The sequence below is a fragment of the Orbilia oligospora genome (assembly GCF_000225545.1).
Source record: "Orbilia oligospora ATCC 24927 unplaced genomic scaffold scaffold00076, whole genome shotgun sequence".
In the NCBI taxonomy this organism is placed as follows: domain Eukaryota; kingdom Fungi; phylum Ascomycota; class Orbiliomycetes; order Orbiliales; family Orbiliaceae; genus Orbilia; species Orbilia oligospora.
This window is the reverse complement of record NW_011645633.1, coordinates 1,273,703-1,293,126: the sequence shown is the minus strand read 5'-3', so window position 1 is coordinate 1,293,126 and position 19,424 is coordinate 1,273,703. Positions and strand designations below refer to the sequence as shown.

The window sequence follows — 19,424 nt, the reverse complement described above, 5'->3', positions numbered from 1 at the left end:
AAGCAATAAAAAACACTTAACAGAAAGAATCTCTCCAAAAACCGAAACCAAGAACCGCTCGCATTAATCTTACAGCTCTCTATACTCCCCTTGTACATACACCTTCTCTCCACTCGTAAGCGCAAAATGGGTGACTTCGTCTTGGGAAGACTCTGATTGTTCGAATTCCACACGGACATCCAGCCTTGCTGGCACTGTCACCGGTCGTTTGAACTTAACCTCCAATGCTAATCCTCCACCTTGCTTCAAAGGCTTCCTCTCCACTTTTGCTAGTGCCAAAGCGGCCATGTGATTCCCGTGTGCAATCTTCCCCGGAAGGCCGTACAATTCGGCCGCAATCGACGAGATATGAATTGGATTATAATCTTTACAAACTCTCGCCCAATCCTTTGGACCATTCCATGGCAATTGAACCTGTCCTTCCGGCTGCTTCTTAGAATCGAGCTTGAATTCAAACTCAGACTTTTGTGAGACTTCCGACAGTTTTACATTCTTCGGTATCCTTGCAAACTGAAGCATAGTAAAAACTTGCCGAAAAACGGTTTTCATCTCGGTAGTATCTCCGTCTAGGACCCTGATGCCTAGCTCGACGATTAAGTCGAATTCTACACCTCTTTTCACGATCCTTGCTTCTGGAGCTAGAGTCGCTACTACCATCGCCCCTTCCGCAGATTGTAGATCTGAAAGTTTACATAACTCAGGTCGGAAAAGTTTGAATGAGTTCCTGACGTTAACTGCGCCTAGTGGTTGGATTGGACATCCTCGCTTCGCAACTAAGAGCAGCATACAAGGTTCCGTAACCGCTGACAGGAATAGTGCTTTTGATGCTTCATCAGCATCTAGATTTTCGCGGGTAGAAGATGTCGCTTTTGCGTAGAGGGTTATATCCTTTTCGGTGAGTTTGAATGGCATTGAAACCGATATTTTTGGCATTACGGTTGTAAGTTTTTGACGATGGCCTGTGCCGGCGATTAAAATCATTAAGCCGGTTAAGATAGACTTGAAGATGAAAACAAATATTAAACCCGTAATTTCGAGTAGAGTTAAAGCTGTCGGGTGAAAGTTGAGGTGGACATGCTCGTCCCTCCGAGAAAGAATAAGAAGCCGGGATGGCATCGTCTCGTTTGTTTCCAATTCAGGAACTCAGCTGGATTGTGTTGATTTTGTGGTAATTTTTTGCGTGGACAAACTTTCTCGGACTTGAGATTTTTCAGTCTCTTGATGTAGATTCTTCCGCCGTTTTATTTTCAACTTTAAACAATAGATATCTTCGATAATGATGAATGGTATGGGCAAAAGGAACGACTAGATTCTGAAAAAAGAGATGTTGGTATTGGAATTTAGGGGTCGTCGAGGAGATATCAAACTGCCTAGCTAAGATTAAGATCCAATTCAAGCCTCGGTTCGAATTAGCCAGCAGTGGTGCCAGTGTGGTTTTATGCATTAGTCACAAGCACACTCGCTCATTTTGAAGCTCAAAACCGCAGCTCAAAATAATATCCAATTTTACGACTGCCCAAGCCTACCCCGAGGCTCGTACTCTCCGAGGATGCAGCAGGTACTCAGGCCCCTTATTACTGTGGTCGGTGCCACAGGTACCGGAAAGTCAAAAGTAAGTCTACATATATACATATACATATCACAAGTTCTTGAAAAATACAAAGCTAAATAATATCGCCTGCAGCTCGCCGTCGACCTTGCTCTCGCCCTCAATGGTGAGATAATCAACAGCGATGCAATGCAAATGTACCGTGGCCTTGATGTCATCACCAATAAACACCCGCTCGAGGAGCGAATGGGAATCCCGCACCACCTCATGGACTTCCTAAATCCTGAAGAAGCCTGGCGGATAGGGCAATGGTTATCAGTCGCACTGAACACAATTGAGGACATCAGAAGCCGAGGGAAAGTTCCAATTGTTGTTGGTGGAACCCATTACTACATGCAGTCGTTGCTCTTTCAAGAGCGACTGCAGGATTTTGAAGATAAAATGGAAAGTGGGGAATACCCCAACCATCGGGAGTCTATGGTTGCAAAATTCCCTGTTCTAAATGGCCCAACCTCGGAGATTCTGGAAGAGTTAAGACGAAGAGACCCGGTGATGGCGAACAGATGGCACCCAAATGATCGAAGGAAGATACTAAGGTCACTGGAGATATGCTTGACAACAAATAGGAAAGCATCGGAACTGTATGCCGAAGAGCAAGAGAGGAATGCCGATAAATCCACTGCAAGATTCTCAAATCTTTTATTCTGGGTGCATGCGAATGATGATGTTTGGTCGGAAAGGCTGAAGGGAAGAGTGGATAAGATGATTGAACAGGGTTTATTTACAGAAATCGATGGGTTGCATAAACTATACAAGGAGAACAAGGAAATAGATACAACATCGGGGGTATGGCAAAGTATCGGATGGAAGGAATTTCTACCTTACCTAACAGCGAGAGACGAGCTCGAGAGTTGGCCTGAAGACGACCTAGAGAGCAAGAAGGAACTGGCAACAGAACTCGAAAGATTGAAAACCGAGAACATCGGGAAGATGAATACCGCGACGAGGGCTTATGGGAAAGCCCAGCTAAGATGGATTCGAATAAAACTACTGAACAGGCTAATCGCCGACAAGGCCTCACTTCCAGAGGGTGGAATGTATCTGCTTGATACATCAGATCTTGCAAAATGGGATGAAATTGTACGAGATCCAGCTATAAAGATCGCTCGAGGTATGTATAAAACCAGTTACTACATAAATTGATAAGGATATCCTAAACTAAAAAATAAAACAGACTTCCTAAACCCAGATATCCCGAATGAATCCCTTCCGAAGCCAGCAGAGGTTGCCACCCTCCCATCAGACCTCCTTAAGCCGTACAAAGAAGATATGTCAATGAATCGCTCTCTATGGGTTAACAAAACTTGCGAACACTGTCACTTCACTTCTGTGACTGAAAAACTCTGGGAAAATCATGTCAATGGAAGAGCTCATAGACGACTAGTTGGGAGGAAACTAAAGAAAGAACAGATACAACTAGTTAAAGTCCTCAAAGTTGCAAGCTCAGGCAGCCCAACTCCACCCGAAGACAAAGAATTGGATGTCTCTATATTTGACGAGGCCTCTGCTTAGAAAATCTACTTCAAAACCCCATCGCTTTTAAGGCCGCTTGCCCTCCGGCTTTTTTGATAGCATCTACGCCTGGCCGTCCTTCGTGATATTCTTCTCCATTGCCTCCAGGAAAATCGGGAGGGGGGTATCCCGTCAAAAAAGTCTCCTTTTGTTTCTGGATATATTCTTCGTTAAGCCGACATTTCGGGACTACTGGAATATAGAAGACACTTGCGTCCTCTGTTCCATTATGAACTGGATCAACCGCATGAATAGTATCACAATGCCACACAAGAAAATCACCGGGTTCAACTCGTGGCGCAGATACCATCGAGTGTTGCAATTGCAGATGCGGGTGCGTCGCATCAGACATTTCCTGGCCTCTGCCCTGCGCCGAACCCGGGAACCTTGAAGTCGAAAGGTCGAGTTTCCAACCGTCAAGCGATAAAGAGTCATGTTTTGGCGGCGAGAAAAATGGCCTCAAGAACCAATATGCAGTTGCTTGTTTTAACAGCGGGTTGACTCTTAATGTCCCTTCTCCTGGTCCACAAGAAGAAAGACTCAGCCAACCCTGGAATTCTCGGAATGCAGCGCATCCGCCGGACGAGTTATATAAATCCATCACCGCATCAACTCGATATCTAGCATCAAAGGGATTATATCCTTCCCAGTTTCCCTTCAATATTTCGATGTAACAAGATGCGTATGTGGGGTCTTCCCATCTTTCCAACGATCCACCGTCAACATGGGGACCCAGAGCGAAGGACTTATCACCCGGAGTCCGCATTCTCAGACGGTCAGCGTACGACATTGGTGTGTTTGTTTGTTGTTCTGGCAGCCCGCTCCATAGCTTTTGTAGTGCTCGTTGCGCGCTCAACATCCGAGGGTCGCCCCTGGCTTTGATCTGGCTTGGAGACCAATATATCTCGAAAACTTGGCCCTTAAAGTGTCTTGTAGAACTCAAATTGGCTTTTATGTAAGCCCTGGTTTGTGCTTTTAGTTCGAGTGCCTCAGAACGCGAGAAGACGCCTCTGACGACTACCGTCCCACGGTTTTTGATGGTGTCGATGGTCTTCGAGTTAAGTTTACCGGAGGTGAGGTCAGCAAATGTGACCGAGGGGATCATCTCAACAGTAATCATTAATTTTTTTGCCTGAGAAACTCTTGAAGAATTCGATTCATACCTTTTCTCTCATCACTTTGGCCATCTCGACGCCATCTTTCAGAGACTCGATCAGCCTATTCCAACTCGCTTGAACCATATCGGCATTTTCCGCGATCAGATGTTTCTTGAGTTCCCTATAGCGCACCGGGAGCTGTTGCTCTGTCTCCCCCGATAAAGATGCAAACACCGAGGAGATATCACCCTCAGCCTTCGCAATTTGAGGCATAGCGCCTAAATTTCTTGTAAATACTGGTGGCCTGATTGCGGACCTGGCGAGGCCGCGCACCATGGGTGTACGTGCGACTAGCATTGTAAAAAGAATGTGTTTTAATTAAAAGTAGTCCTTAATGGTATATCTACGGAAGACCTTAAGGAATCGAATATCGATCGCGATGCTGAAATGGACTCTAATAGCTCATTCTCCCGTGGCAGAAAACGCGGTCTTTTTATACTCCAGAAATATGCAAATTTTAAGTTCGAATGCCTATCCTACAATAAAACTATTAATGTCGCAGTCGCAGGCCTCTAGGAGAACCAAATTATTTGGTGAGAATTGCTAGAGAATGAGATTATTCAACATTCGGAGGACAGCTCGGAGAGGTTAAGATGAGGAAGGTGGATCTAGCTCTAGATCTATAGATGCGATCTTTAAATCAAGAAGTTGAGCCGCAAAGTCGGAACATCATGGGAACATCGGAATATCGACGGTCGCACCAGATAAATGATTCAAAGTTTGGAGACGAAACAGCTACTGTCGGCTCCATCCCGAAGATAGTTAAATCATCTGTGCTACTAACTGTCTAAGTATCCACTTTTTCACTCTAAAAATCCAACAATGTGGTACCCTAATTGCCCTGTGGATCCCCAGAACGCTATCGACGTCACCTGAATAACGCCCTTAACCTTTCCACGGTACACTAACAAAAATCCCCAGAATCTCCCCAGATTTGACCCGCAGATGGGCCGGCTAATCTATGCCTTAAGGGTGGCCCTGGCGGAATTCAAGGAATAACTACGGCAGAGTTTTAAGATGGGGTTCCGACATTTGGACTGTTCGGGAGAATATTCGGGAGCTTGTTTCAGTGGCGACGATATCGACGAATAGGGATGGTTTCCAGACTAAACTAGTCAAGTGGCGGCCAGGTGACCCGTGCTTTTCTTTAAGATCTAAGGATCTGGCTCTAATATCGATATCGATTTGGCGTTTGCATACATGAGGTATCATGCGTATCTGTAATATGCGGCACTGCATGGGCATCTGATTTCTTGTGCGAGTGCGACACCAACCACACCACAGGTATAATTTACATTACTGATACACGCTAGTCTCTATTTATTAAATATCGAACTTCAAGCTTCATGGATTGAAATTTAAACTCTTGTATTTCATTAGTGCATTATTCCTTTGCCTCGTACGTGTATGATCTCGATCGAATATGCAAATCTTTGAAGTATTATATTATTCCCTGAAATTTGCAAATTCGAATTCGGGTATTAGATATTCTATTCTTATATTCGCCTGTTGATAAACAACTGATCTAGATCTATAGAACTATCTAAACAATGCAAAGAGAATTGATTTGAAATGTATGCTCCGAAATAAATAATTCTAAGTAGCTCTATGTTATCTATCCTATCGTGCTTGGTAACTACAAGTTCTTCGTAATATCCTAGTGACTATTTAGTCGGGAAACCCCCAGTGGTTCCAGTAACACCATTCAAAATCAACGAGAATACAACATCGTTGAATCTATCATAGATATGATAAACACCAGCGGTCAACTGTTCTCCATCCCAATTAACAACAGCCGAATTGATCAAGCCTCGAGCCAAATCACCACCATCTCCAAAGGAATTGAACATCTGTTGCCAGCTAGAATACTTGCCACCCAACTGTACTGCCAGGGCGAGAACATTGACCGTCGACCCGGATGTAACGTCGATACCCGTGCGCAGGAGGTATTTCCCAGTATTCGTCAAGGCGCCATCAACGAGGTCAAGAACGACGTTATACATATCAACAACAAGGACATCTGCTCCTGGGTGAGGACCAGTTATGGTTTGTGCTCCGCGATAAAGTTGAAAGGTACCCGCACGACCGGTCAAAGATGTGATGAATCTCCCATTGGCACGCTTTGTGAGCTTGCTTCTAGTTGACGGTTCCTCTTCCTCTTCCTTTCCATGGCGCCGCGAGGAAAGCCATTCCGGCTCCTTTGATTCGTAGTGAGGGATTGATTCTGTTGTATTCCATGTAGTTTCGAGTTCTATCTCGGTGGCAGGTGCATCTCTCTTCCACCCGCTTTTACCATTCAATTCAGCATTGATAAACCCCGAATCGTAGTAAAAGTATCCGTTCTGACATTTAGAACCCAATTGTTCGAAAGAAGAAATCAAGGCAATCGCTGGTACGACGTTACCGCTACCGCTTCCGCGAAGCTTGGCAGTGCAGGAACCCCAGGACTGGGTGATGATGTTTGGCGGAACCCAGGCATTATCATCGGTTCCGGTTTGTTGCAGAACTATTCCGGAGGCAGCAACCATGCAGTCCTTGTGGAACTTTTGGGATCTGTCTGACCAGCAGCCATATGTTGTGCTGGCGAGGGTAGGAGCGACCAAGAAGAGGAAGGAAGGAAGGATAGAAGATGGATGCATGATTACTTGTATTATAATAGCAGCTGAGAACTAGTAACAAAAATTCTTGATTCTAGGAATTGATAGCTAGTGATTTTTAGAATGGGTTGCAATTGAATATCTCGACTTTAATGCTTCCATTCTATCCTTTATATACGTAAATCTAACATTGGACTGTATAATTTATAAGAGAACTCTTTACAAGACACGATAATAGACATAATGAATTGGACCTTCCAACCTCTTCCTTTTTCCGAACAAAACCCGGATGCCCTCGTCGACTTCTGAGACTTCTCGGTCGTTGAACCCAAACAAGTCTGTAGGCAACATCGTAGTGGGTGAAATATATTGAAAGGAGTCGATTTTTGTGTTTACTCGGTTGTAATTGGCGAACTGTACCCAAGATACCAGGGATTCGAGTTTACTGATCAATTCGCCTTTTCAAGGGCAGTAGAAGACTTGTTGAAGCCCGTTGAAACCTCTTGTCAAGATTCTTGTAGAAAGAACGTGGCCCAGTACGGTGTAGCAGCGGCTAAGCATATACATGTTAACGTTTCCCGCGGCTGTAACTTCGAATTGCGAAAGCCAGGTGTGTACGTGAACCGAGAGAGTTTCGACTTTTGAAATCTGATGAGTAAACAACCAAAGACAGGGAATCGGTTTCTCCACGTTATATAAGTATTTATAATGCATAGCCAAGCAAGGTTTTTCCGGGCTTGGAATGCTTAAACTTAGTTGCCCAGGCGGAGCTCAAAAGGATTACTTCGTTGCACGTTGATACAAATTTTTACAGAAAAATCCAGCCCGAATGGTGATCATCGATGAGCTATAATTACCGAGCACATATTAATTAGAAAACCAGAAAATATCGAATTTGGTAAGTAGACACTAGAACCACCTTTATCACAATGGACACATCCAGGGAATACAGAAGTAATGGGGATTATACCTAATCTTGCAATTATAGAAACTGCACTCGTTCATGGAATACATTCTCATCTAAAACAAGCAAATTCTGCAAATCTTCCACCCTTGTCCACAGAAATATAAGCTTTTACAGGGATATGAAATATCAAAATTAAAACTTCTTCATGATATCGGATGCCCGCCTGGATACATCCGCAGTATCCGTCGATATATGAAACCTATATGGCCGTTTTACCTAACGATTTCATTGTCAAATCACCATGCAACGTAATCCCTAATATCGAGAGCTCCGAAGTTTGCGTGTCTATGACAGCACTACAGATTGTATCGATACCCCAGGCACCTATGAAGGGTATGTAACTATGAGCATCACGGCCGGAAAAACTATCTGTCGGGGCCCGCCACCTTGCAAAAACAGGGGTTCATAACGTGGGATGGCCAGAAGAAGTTGTTCGCGAGAAAGTGAAGAAATTTCAAGATCGATGATACATATATATTGAGAATGCATAGTACTTCGCCTCATACATATCCTTACCTCTACAAAGAGTTTATCAGAGGAGAGCTCTTGAATATTGCAAAGTAGAGTTCTGGAAGTCCCCAAAGGAAGTATGCAATTTTTATACACAATATCTAATCTGAGACTGAAGCTAAGCCTCTCCGGCTCCGGAACAACTTCCCAGTCAATACATCGCATTACATTTTTCAAGTCTGAATTCGATACCAAATTATTAACTAATCCCCGTTAAAATACTCCGGATTTTTTCGTTTAAGCTGACGGTAACCACTTAAATAGCTAATCGACTATATCAGATCTCGCCACATTTCCGAACGCGCGATATGCGCAATTACATAGTTGTCCGCCACGGTCTCCTGCACCGTGGCATTTTATGCGTTGCAGCCACATAACCGTCCCACAGACCGTGTTACCATGCATATGCATCCCAACCTACCTACCACCAACCAAGAACTAACTTCCTTCACCATCATCACAACCCTCTTCCCTTTGTATACATCAAGTCCCCTCCAAAATGTCCTGTGCCGCCCCACCTCTCACCGGCCAAGATGCCTCCCCGCTGGCCTCTCTCTCAATCACCCATGTCTCTTATGACCCTTCCGACCCTCTATCGCTCGTCGCGGCCTACCTATCCTTAATCCCACAAGCATTAATGATAGTCTACGCTGTTCTGATCTTCTCGCATAGAGAGTTAGAAATTATATTGGCTTGTGCTGGACAATTAGGCTGTGAGGCTATAAATTACGTGCTAAAACGTGTTATCAAGGAGGCGAGACCCAGTAGTAAGAAAAATCCACCTCTTATGCCCCAGAAAAATAGAAAATAGAGAATAGAAATTAAAAAGAAAAAGAAAAAGAGTACGTTATGAAAAAAAAAAACTGTGACGGCTGATTAAACCTATTCATTACAGATCTAAAAGGGAAAGGTTATGGTATGCCTTCTTCACATACCCAATTTATGTTCTTTTTCGCGACATACATATCCCTCTGGATTGCTCTCAGGAATAAATTCATTCCAAAGCCAATAAAGGCAGTCTTGTTACTTGCGCTGTCAGCACTGGCAGTCGGAGTCGCGGGGTCGAGGGTATACCTTCAATACCACACCGTAAAACAGGTGTTAGTCGGCTCTGGTGCTGGGGTGATAATTGGACTCGGCTGGTTCGTGACTACGGCTTTGATGAGGACTATTGTCGGCGGGAAATTATGGGATTTCCTACTGGAGAGTGAAGTTGCGAGGTTGGTTTATGTGAAAGATGAGTGTACGGTTGTGGATTTGCATCGTAGGGATTGGGAGGGATGGTGGACGGCGAGGGAGCAGAAGAGGAAGGCGGTGAAAGGGAAGAAGAGTCTGTGATATCTCTCTATTGATCCAGTTGATCAATTGACAGGGTATCCACTCACTTAGATATATTCACTGTTATGGTGTTTAGCATGCATCTTGCGGCGTTTTGGATTCAAAGTCTAGATCTTTTATATCGTTTCTGAGTCAGATCCGTTCCTCCCATCAGGGACCGTATCTTAAATGAATTAGAAAAGGAAAGAAAAATAAAATTCAATTAGCATATTTTTACAGACCCAGCTTGAATACCTAATAGATGCTTTTCACATAAACTGTCGATTAAATTTCATACCCGCTAGCATTAAAAGAAAAAATACAAATCCGACCCTACCTAAAAGAATCTCCACCATATGAATATAATCACAATAAATCCCAGCAGTGCAAATGGTGCATATTGTCTGATCAGTAAATCCCAATTTATCCGTCTTGCGGCCTTCTTATACTTTGCCGAATCTTGTTTCAGCCGAATGCTCATATCCCCCATCTTATCCAGACTATCACCTCTGTAAAGAAGATCCTCAATGTTCTTCGTCATAACCCTTGTTACGTCTTTCAGGTCATCGTTTAGCTTGTCGAGATTCTGGGTGGCACGGGTATCCTGGTATGTACGTTTTGTACGCTGCATGAAGGTATCGAAGTCGACGAACTGGTAAGGACGAACGGTAGGAGAGTGGACTTCACGTTGAGGATATGAAGAGGTGAATTCGGTGGCGATGTCGGATAGGTATGTGAAGGCGAGTTTACGAGGGTAGGAACGTTCGCAGATGCAGAGGTAGCAGACGCCGTCTTGGATCAGGTAGCTAGAACACTTTCGGGTGAGCCTTTGAAGAAAAAAATGCTTCGACAGTTTAATTACACGGGTGGAAAGCGTACTGAAGAGTGTAAGAGCCGGATTCAATGGATGCTTGGGTTTCGGAGTTCGAAGTCAGACGACGGAATATCATCTTTGCCTGTTCTTTGTACTGCTGGAGATTCTCTTCCACCTGTAACGACGCTGTTAAAAGATAAGGCCTTTTCATTGAAGTATCGTTAAAATAGAAGAGCGAACCTGAGCATCATCGACGGTAGCTGCTAGTGGCATGCCTGGAGATAGAGTCCGTTAGGTTTCCCGTTCATCGAAAAAATCATGCGACATCATGAAAGGCCAACAGCGAAGCTTACCATCAAGCCGGGTGATGATGGTCGACTGGACCATGGTGGGCGAATGCTCCTATACTTGTCTAACAAATGCGACTCTTGTAACGGAATACGAGGGTTCGTGGATGCTTTGAAGGTGTGGATGCGATGAGATGAAGTTTGAGCGCTGGTTGGTTGGTGGAGGGACTTGCGAGAGGTCCACGTTGGTCAAAAGGGTCTTGTAAATGTCTGGCCTAGCCCGGTCGGCTGCGCGGTGACGAAAGCCGTTTAACGTTTCAGCTACCAAACACGCTTCAACACGTCCGCCCTGGCGCCCTTCAACCTTTCAACTACAACTACACAGTAATTTCGTGAAGACATATTCAATCGCCATCAGCCGTCACATTGCTGACGATGGTTCAGAAAAAATGGGTAACCGGTTCGGCCGCGAAAAGGAAATCTACTAGAAATCTAAAGGAGCCAGACCCCGAAATTGATGGCCGTAATGCTGCAGCTGAGGATATCGAAGAGGAACCACAGACGAAGAACCCGCAGCCTTCACCCCGCAAAAAGGCGAAAACTGAGAAATCATCTCAGATAGAGGAAAATTCCACAAAGGAAGAGCATATGCATGATGTCGAGACGTCTGTGCAGCCTGCGACAAGTAGCGACTATGCAAATCAAGAAGGCGATATCGCTGGAAATCCACAAGGCTCGCCTCGATCCAAACGAGAGCTTCATTTATCTTCTCAAGAAGCTAAGGGTAAAGAGCCGACGGATACAGATATGGAAGCTGAAAGTTCTCTCGCCGAAGTTTCCCAGCAATTGGAGGACGTGGATATTCAAACACCAAGGAAGCAGAAGAATTCAGAGCCGACACCAGTCACAAGAGCTATCAGGTCCACAAGATCAACAAGATCTAAAAAAAATGAGCCAGGAGATACTGACATGGTCGACGAATTGGCAAATGTTACTGCACCAGAACAACCTCGGAGATCAGGCAGAGCTCGAAAGGCAAAGCCGGAATACGACGAAGATAAATACCTAGACACGGCTGAAAAACAACTAGAACAACCATTACCAAAGATTAAAACCCCAGGAAAGGCTCCCAAGGGTGGTGTCTGGAGTGCCAATCATCTTCTTACTAGCAGAAGAAGTAAAATCATCACTGCAGAATGCAATGTATGCATACGTATTAGTATCTATTGATGATGGCAGTTTGACGTTTCGTTAATGCTTGATACAGATGATATTCAACGAGAACACGTGGGGCCTCTTTACTGAAGAAGAGAAAACTGAGCTTTTAGCTCTGCTTCATCCAATTGACACGGAAATCACATTTCCTGATCAAGACCCTTCTTTACCTCCACCTCGGATCCCAACTCCGGAGCTCTTTCAAAACCTCAACAATGATGCCTTTCGCGCGGCCTTTGCTGAACTGCAAGAGGATCTTGAATCAGGGTCTTACGAACCAGCTTACATAAGGAAGGCAGAAGAAGCACTAAATCTTAGATTAGGCTCAATGGCAGATAAAGTTGACGATATGAAAAACAATGAGTTCGAACAGTACTGGGGTCAAAAGCAAGCAGTGTTTTTTGGAGACGCAGGACAATCAGCAGGAGTTACCTTGTACGAACTCTGCCAACAAAAGATGCTAAGACCGGGTGATCTGTTTGAATATAAACGGAGTTTTCAGGGAGGAATAGTAGTGGAGAAGGTTTGTGAGTTCGACAGTGTAGAACTCGCCGAGGCAAGCCTAGGGGTGAAGAAGAAGAGGGATGCTTGCACTATGACATTTCGATATCCAGCCGGGACAAAGAAGTTTTTAGTACATAAGGGAAAGGGTGATCCAGGTGAAGGGACTTCAGCAAAAGCAGCAGAAGAAACTGAGAAAGATATTACGATCCAAGTCAATAATCTTGCACAGCTCGAGGTTGCAATCTTGGATGAGGATGGGACGGTCAAAGCATCCGACCCCGAGAAATATGCGAATCAATACCCTAATGGAAACGCCTGGAAGCAGTTTACGGTAAGGAGGAATGACGAATTTCTTGGAAGTGTTTTTACAATTCGTCAAGTATACTATGAAAAAAAGGCGGCCCGGGATGCAGCTTGATGTCGATACCCTTTCGTATTAACTTTGATAGCGGTAGCCTTTTATCCCGTTTGGTGTTTTATAGTGCCTATTGGGAATTGATGCGCTATTAGCGATACATTACCAAGTTTTGCATATAGACAGATGGATAGAATTATGATGGAATGATAGTTTTTCCGAGTTTGCGTGTTTATCCATAAATAAAGACAATGATTGGACCTTTTTTCTCTTACCAATCACATTGATTGTATTGAAATCGCAAGATATCGTCTGGGGCCTTATATAATATAAGCTGAGGTATGTTTAGTATAGCTTGGTGGTGTTGGGCAATCGGGTGTGTGTGGTTGGTTGGTCGGCATCGGCTGTCGCGTGGGCCGACATGCTTGTTCAGGGACCAAATTCCCTTTTTAGCAGCTCTCAACCTTCCACCTCCTTTGATCCCGAAATCTGTTCAAGTCAGCGCTTGCGATTGCCATCCTCTCACAGAACACTCGACCTTCAAACCATCAGACATCCGAAATCGAATCCCTCATTATCTTGAGTCCTATCCGCTCCACGGTCCGTCGAATCAGTAGCAATTTAATTCAAAAAACCACTGTCAAAATGTCGGCAATCTACAACTTCGTTCGCCGAAAGCACTACCAATTCGAGGTCACGTTTACCTCTTACATGCTTACTTCCACCGAGAAGATCGTATTCAGTCAGTCTACCCACCTACCCCTCATTTGGCTTCCTTTCTTTCTAGGAGTCTTTCTTCACTCCCGAGATGTCCGCCAGTAGAACTAACTGAGATGTATTAGATACTTTCATCTTCCTCTTCCTCAGCTTCTTGACGGCAGCGATCACCCTTTATCTACCACAACATGTACAAACGATTACCAGGAGGGCATACTTTTACATCGTGGGAGATGAGAGCGTGATTCGGCAGGAAGATGTACTGGATTATTCGACATGAAATGACATCGAATACATTGGAATGGCGGAGAACCCCGGTCTCTCCCCGAACAAGGTTTAAAGGATGATCAAAAGAAGTATATTTTGGGATGGTTCTGCTAGAAGGAGTTATCTGGAATGGCTGTAGGAGGGTGTCATTGGAATTGGAATTCTGAACCGTCAGGCATCTATCTATCCGATAAACTACACGGACGGCATGCATCGGATTTAGCCCTGTTATTTTTTCTACATGGCTCGCTTTTTTTTTTTTCCTTTTCGTTTTTGTTATCGAACGACAGGCATGGCATATGCATAGACGACTGCATTTACATGCGTTTACACGGATAGAGAATATATCTCATAGAATAATGTATAATTATTTATAACTTCCATTCTCTGACTAGGACCCGGAAGCTTTGAAACTTCTGCGTGATTTTTAAAGGATTATCGCTGTATCTATTCTTCCATGGCATCACTCTTATCTACTGACTGGTCTCCCTCATTTCCTTTGAGTTCACTGTCCTCCTCCTCTTCCTCTTCCTCTTCTTCTTCGTCATCATCTACCTCTTCATCAATGTCCATTTCATCATCTGCTTCCCCTTCATAACCCTCTTCCTCATTTCGGCGGCGAAGTTCAGGCTGTTCGGTCTCCTAAATCCCACTAGCATCCTCGCTCCCCAAAAAACTCCACTTCTCCAACCCTTCAAACATCCCTTCAATATTATACTTCTTCGCCTCATCCTTCAGCTTCTTCATAGTCGAGTAGATCAATCTATATACCCCATCGAATCCCTTACGCCTCAAGTATTCCAAGCTCGCAACCTTGAATACCCTATATTCAAGGCTGTAGCCACCATCCCCAGCAAGTCCCATCAAAGATTTAGATGTAACTGGACCCGCATGTCGAGTTGGTAGGACAAGATTATGAGTGTCTTCGTGGCGCTCTTCCAGGAAGCGGAGGCAGTCGGTATTCATATGTGAGAACGTGGGACTGTGGGTTAAGGTGAAGAGACCGTTTAGTGTGAATTCGCGGGCATTAGCAGCGGCGTTGAGACATTCAACGAAGTCACTTTAGAAGAGGAAAAAGGGAAGGTTAGCATTTGACACTTTATTCCGTAACCGTTAGTAGGTGGGATGGAATAAAGGAAACATACTCTTTCATCAAACAACCCAGTGCATTCGTATCCTTAGCAGGATCGTGATAAAAACATCTAAACCTCCAAAAGAAGTTGCTGATATCCATCAAAAACCCATTGAAGTGGTCAACATATGGTCTTTCTGGCTCGATATATCCCACATCTGGATTCTTAGATCGAAGCTCAGCATGACCCAAGAACGCCTTCTTATAATCCGCAAGAATTCCACATAATCGTGAAAAGCCGACCGCATCTCCGACGAAAACGCTACTATACACTATTATGTCGGCTGGGTAGACAATTTCGAACACGGGATTTGTAAGTGGGATTTTAACAATAGCTTCGTAGAAGTCGAGGGTTGTATGTTGGATTGTGATTATGGAGGCTTGGGACCGATGATTGATGATAGCCTGTGAATTAAGCTGGTCGGTGTAGTTGAAGTATTGGCGGAGTGATGTGCGGATATCGGGATCCAGCGCTTCGTGCGGAGAAACAGAGCGTTGGTTTATGATGTTGCGGGCGAAAGAAGTGTGAAAGCGAATCAAGGCAGTCGCATCCTCAGGCGAGTCGTTCTGGAGAAGTGACTCCAGTCGATCGAAAAACACATCTTTCAAATCTAGAACACATTCTATTAGCGCACGGACTAATTTTAGATTGCAATGATGCTGTGATCAACATACCCTTGTGGTTCAAAAAAGGGACGAACGAGAGAAGACCTAGAATAGCTTCTCTATGCCACTTTCCGTTCCATGTCGTCACATACTCTTTCAGGAAATCTTCTACAGATGGTAAGAGAGCCTATCACACAGTAAGCAAAATTAAACCTTATTACAAATTTTGCAATAAAACTAGAAGATTTGTAGGGATATGAAACTATACCTTTCCCATCGCAGTATAATCTAATATCTGCTTCAAGAACACCTCGAGGCGCTCTGAGGCTGATTTAGCAGCAATCTCAATATCATATTCGTCAAAGAGTGCCGCGTAAGTCCAATTATCCAATCTTGAAATGATATCATCCGATCCCTTCAGAAGGACAAAATTCCTAAACATGTCATCCTGGAATACTGCACCAACTTGACTGGGTAGCTCGAGCTTCTGGAGATTGTCAACAAGACTTCGCACACTGTCAATCTCTTCGAGGGTAATCGAGTTTTCTGAGGCATTGAAAGTATGAAGTATTGGAACAATAGCCTTCTTAGATTTATTGAGGATTCTAGTACTCCTTCGACGATGCAGCTCACGATCTGTATCCTCGCCATCAGGAGTTTCCTCTCTCCTCGATTGGATCAAGGCGGCATTCTGAACCCAAAGCGGGTCCCAAATTTTGAATACAGAACGTTTCCGGGAACCGTTCAAAATGACATCTGGGTAGAAGCTTTGGTAAACCTGGAGCAGCCCCACGACCCCTGATTCATCACTGTGATCCTCATACAGCTTCATCCTTTTGCTCAAAACATTAGCAAGAACCGGAATTTCCCCGAATAAAATCTCGGTGGAGACCTTACAGAGCCTGGATCCGAAACGGCTTCACATCTTTCCTCCGCGTGCACAGAGCTAGCAAATGACAAGCTGATGCCCTTAAATTCGCCGTGTAGAGGAAATTAAACAGTATCCCATACAATTGATGCAACACGGCATAACTGTCAAGAAAATCATATACCATAACCAGCCATTTCAGGAGTAACGCTTGCGTCGCGTATGCCGCCTTCCCTTCGCCCTCACCTAACGAGCTTATCAAATGTATAACCGTTGATGGCTTTACCCTTTCCAGAGGCACCAGTGACTTCACAAGTGTTCTCGTTTTTGGTGCATCAATCGACGTTTTTGGAAGAGTAAGAATGCGGAGTAAACTCTCCAGATACCCGTGTGTCAAACCATTGGTATTTGCATAACTAGAAAGCTCCCCGACGAGCTTCTCAAAATCCTCTTTGGGAGTCTCTCTTCGCGTCGTTGTTGCCGCTGCCAAACACGTGCCATCAGCGAAAAATGCAAGGGGTCCACTACTTATTTCTCAATATGGAAGGCATACCTATCAATAACTCATCGAACTTCTCACCGAGATCTCCGGCGGTTATTTGACGGGGGGTAGCAACCGTCTGGGGCCTTTTCGGTCCGCGATCTCGCAGCGGGGAACTAGCCATAGTTTCACTGAATGAATTGGGATGTTGTTGTTGACAAGACGAAGTGTCGTCGTCGAGAGAGTGTTGTTTGTCGCATTTTGGTAAACGTGCGGCACAGTGATAAACGTGAACGGGCGTTGCTGCGACTCGGCTCGGCCTTTTGTGTAACGGATTGCTTCATTCAACCTCATTCCAATGATTCTGAGGACATACGAGGCTGAAATATTTCTAACTTGAATCTACGGCTCTTCTTCATATCCCTCTTCTTCAGCATGCGGGAGCTTCCGAAAGATCGAATAGGCATTGCCAACAATCGATTTCAGTAAGGGCCCATATCCACCCCTTTTACCAAATATCTCGACACGAATTTGAATGTATCACCTACGTATTATAACGTAATCCAGCTTACCAGCAAGCTACCGGACTGGGTGGGTCTATGATTCATCATTTCACTCTAAGATGGTGATGCTCCGTAGCTCCCGTTCAAGTGCATGCGAGCAAGGGACAAACAAAGCAACCTCCCTCCCCCCCAAAAAAAACACCTCGTCGACCTACCTGATTCCTCAGATCCTGCTGCACGCATGTGAATACCATGGAGCTCTTCAGGCGGTAACCAAATATGTTAATTCGTTCGGCCGTTAGCTTCCGGTAATCTTCTCCCTTCCCCTCACTTCTGGCTGCTCTACTTGCTCAACTACTCCTGTCCCTTTGGGTTGGAGCTTGGGGAAGGCTGGAGGAGCTGGGTCAGGAGCATAAGACTTCGCTTCAATATGCATATCAACGTCAAAGGGGCGGTTAGAACAAAACAAAAAAAAATATCAAGTTCATCACATATGCATTCTTTCGAGCTTGTATTGGCGCTGGTATGCTAGCAAAAGTCGGGACCTTTTTGCTTTATATTTAAACATGCTTGGCAATGGGGAGTTCGCTTGGCTTACAGGCCTGGCGGAAAACTACAGTCCTAATTTGCTCTAGGAAGACGAAGCAACAGTTCAAAGGATAAAAACGAAAGAAAAAGCAGGAGATATACGAGATCGCGCTGGAGGGTTTCCGGCGCATGTAACTTTATGCGGAATGCGAGCAAGAAGACATGGGAAATAGCGTCAAAGTGTAAACGTGGGTGGCTTGCTGAAGCCCACCAGACTATGTAGCTGAAGTCTAGGTTCGGTATTCGTCTCGCAAATTCGTCTCGTTGGCTACTCTCGTCTAACTCATTCTGTTCCTGTTTCTTTTCCTAAACAAAGTTTTCTGTGCACTCGGCAATTGAGCACGCCGATTGGGTTTCGGATATGTATTACATTTGATTTTGAAAAGCGAGTCTTCACCAGGTCTGGATAATATATCTTCCGCGGGATTCGGAAAATGAGGCGTTCAGAGGAGCTGATCCAGGGATGAAACCTACCTTAGTCGCGATCCGAGGGCATTTCTGCAAGTTCATCGGCATCGACGGTCCTTCTTGACAAATATTATGAACTGGACGCCGAAGTGTTGATATGTTCTCCGTATATTCCGTATAATAGCTATACATCGGTCCACGGGACCCAGAATGCGGGAGCCAATAATTGCGAGCGTGTACTTGAGTACACAGTAGTATTGCACCCTTTATGTACCCCCAAAAGTTGGACAGAAAAAAAAAAAAAAATCTGATATCGCATTTGTTTTAACATTTGCTGTTACACAAACGTTTAAAGGAAAACCTGCACCAGCGTTCGACGATCCCTGGAGGGAGTGGCACGTAAGACTGCTGATTTGGCCAGTGAACGCAGCTTGGCCGTGTGGGTGTAGGGATTTCCCGTGTAACGATATGTAAGTTGGGCTGTGTATACAGTGCATAAGAGATGTAAGTACTTCAGTATACCTGACTGATCATGAGGGGTGCAGCGCTCCGGCTGTACGGAGAGTGTGAGTGGACGAAATGGATCAGATATGCACCACTTTACGCCTAATGCAATCATTGAGAGAGAGACGCATAAGAACAAATGATTGCAATTCGCTATACAGTCTTAAGCTAACTGCAAGATTTTTTTCTTCTTGACCTGCTAGCGCTATATTCAAGATTTCAAGATTGCGAGCTGGGGTGACACGAAAGAGGTCTGTGTCGCATGATACGAAAATTCTGTGCGACGTCTCGCGCTTGCCCTTCGTTGCATTGGACAGAATTCTTTTCCTGTTCCACCAAGTATTTATTTTTTTAGTTCAATGTTTTGGACTAGAACTAGAATTATAGTAAGAACTAATGTACGGAGTATATCTAGGTCATCCGCTCGTATATGGCTTCTACTTTAATAAAAATAAATATTAATTGCACGGATGTACGTAACCTCACTCAAGGAAGCACCCAAGCCT

The 19,424-nt window shown here is 44.5% G+C and overlaps 9 protein-coding genes across 9 annotated transcripts; 4 read left to right on the top strand and 5 right to left on the bottom strand.

Annotated features, from left to right (window-relative positions):
- Positions 1–69: 69 nt before the first annotated feature.
- Positions 70–933, bottom strand: AOL_s00076g355 (uncharacterized protein; the record flags this gene model as incomplete). Its single annotated transcript, XM_011122908.1, has 1 exon — positions 70–933. The coding sequence occupies one exon, from the start codon at positions 931–933 to the stop codon at positions 70–72; it is 864 nt and encodes a 287-aa protein (XP_011121210.1).
- A 616-nt stretch (positions 934–1,549) lies between these two features.
- Positions 1,550–3,121, top strand: AOL_s00076g354 (uncharacterized protein; the record flags this gene model as incomplete). The annotated part of the gene is made up of 3 exons (XM_011122907.1): positions 1,550–1,612; positions 1,685–2,720; positions 2,784–3,121. 3 exons carry the CDS (start codon positions 1,550–1,552, stop codon positions 3,119–3,121), a joined length of 1,437 nt encoding a protein of 478 aa, XP_011121209.1.
- A 10-nt stretch (positions 3,122–3,131) lies between these two features.
- AOL_s00076g353 (uncharacterized protein) lies at positions 3,132–4,554 on the bottom strand (the record flags this gene model as incomplete). Its single annotated transcript, XM_011122906.1, has 2 exons — positions 3,132–4,226; positions 4,285–4,554. The coding sequence occupies 2 exons, from the start codon at positions 4,552–4,554 to the stop codon at positions 3,132–3,134; spliced, it is 1,365 nt and encodes a 454-aa protein (XP_011121208.1).
- A 1,388-nt stretch (positions 4,555–5,942) lies between these two features.
- On the bottom strand, positions 5,943–6,917 carry AOL_s00076g352 (uncharacterized protein; the record flags this gene model as incomplete). The annotated part of the gene is made up of 1 exon (XM_011122905.1): positions 5,943–6,917. One exon carries the CDS (start codon positions 6,915–6,917, stop codon positions 5,943–5,945), a length of 975 nt encoding a protein of 324 aa, XP_011121207.1.
- Positions 6,918–8,851: 1,934 nt separating this feature from the next.
- AOL_s00076g351 (uncharacterized protein) lies at positions 8,852–9,690 on the top strand (the record flags this gene model as incomplete). Its single annotated transcript, XM_011122904.1, has 2 exons — positions 8,852–9,119; positions 9,248–9,690. 2 exons carry the CDS (start codon positions 8,852–8,854, stop codon positions 9,688–9,690), a joined length of 711 nt encoding a protein of 236 aa, XP_011121206.1.
- Positions 9,691–10,006: 316 nt separating this feature from the next.
- AOL_s00076g350 (uncharacterized protein) lies at positions 10,007–10,870 on the bottom strand (the record flags this gene model as incomplete). The annotated part of the gene is made up of 4 exons (XM_011122903.1): positions 10,007–10,475; positions 10,549–10,658; positions 10,724–10,758; positions 10,837–10,870. The coding sequence occupies 4 exons, from the start codon at positions 10,868–10,870 to the stop codon at positions 10,007–10,009; spliced, it is 648 nt and encodes a 215-aa protein (XP_011121205.1).
- Positions 10,871–11,205: 335 nt separating this feature from the next.
- AOL_s00076g349 (uncharacterized protein) lies at positions 11,206–12,907 on the top strand (the record flags this gene model as incomplete). Its single annotated transcript, XM_011122902.1, has 2 exons — positions 11,206–11,973; positions 12,038–12,907. The coding sequence occupies 2 exons, from the start codon at positions 11,206–11,208 to the stop codon at positions 12,905–12,907; spliced, it is 1,638 nt and encodes a 545-aa protein (XP_011121204.1).
- Positions 12,908–13,489: 582 nt separating this feature from the next.
- On the top strand, positions 13,490–13,841 carry AOL_s00076g348 (uncharacterized protein; the record flags this gene model as incomplete). The annotated part of the gene is made up of 2 exons (XM_011122901.1): positions 13,490–13,586; positions 13,687–13,841. 2 exons carry the CDS (start codon positions 13,490–13,492, stop codon positions 13,839–13,841), a joined length of 252 nt encoding a protein of 83 aa, XP_011121203.1.
- A 434-nt stretch (positions 13,842–14,275) lies between these two features.
- AOL_s00076g347 (uncharacterized protein) lies at positions 14,276–17,099 on the bottom strand (the record flags this gene model as incomplete). The annotated part of the gene is made up of 7 exons (XM_011122900.1): positions 14,276–14,470; positions 14,600–14,888; positions 14,974–15,571; positions 15,636–15,753; positions 15,835–16,399; positions 16,464–16,917; positions 16,988–17,099. 7 exons carry the CDS (start codon positions 17,097–17,099, stop codon positions 14,276–14,278), a joined length of 2,331 nt encoding a protein of 776 aa, XP_011121202.1.
- Between the last annotated feature and the right edge of the window lie 2,325 nt (positions 17,100–19,424).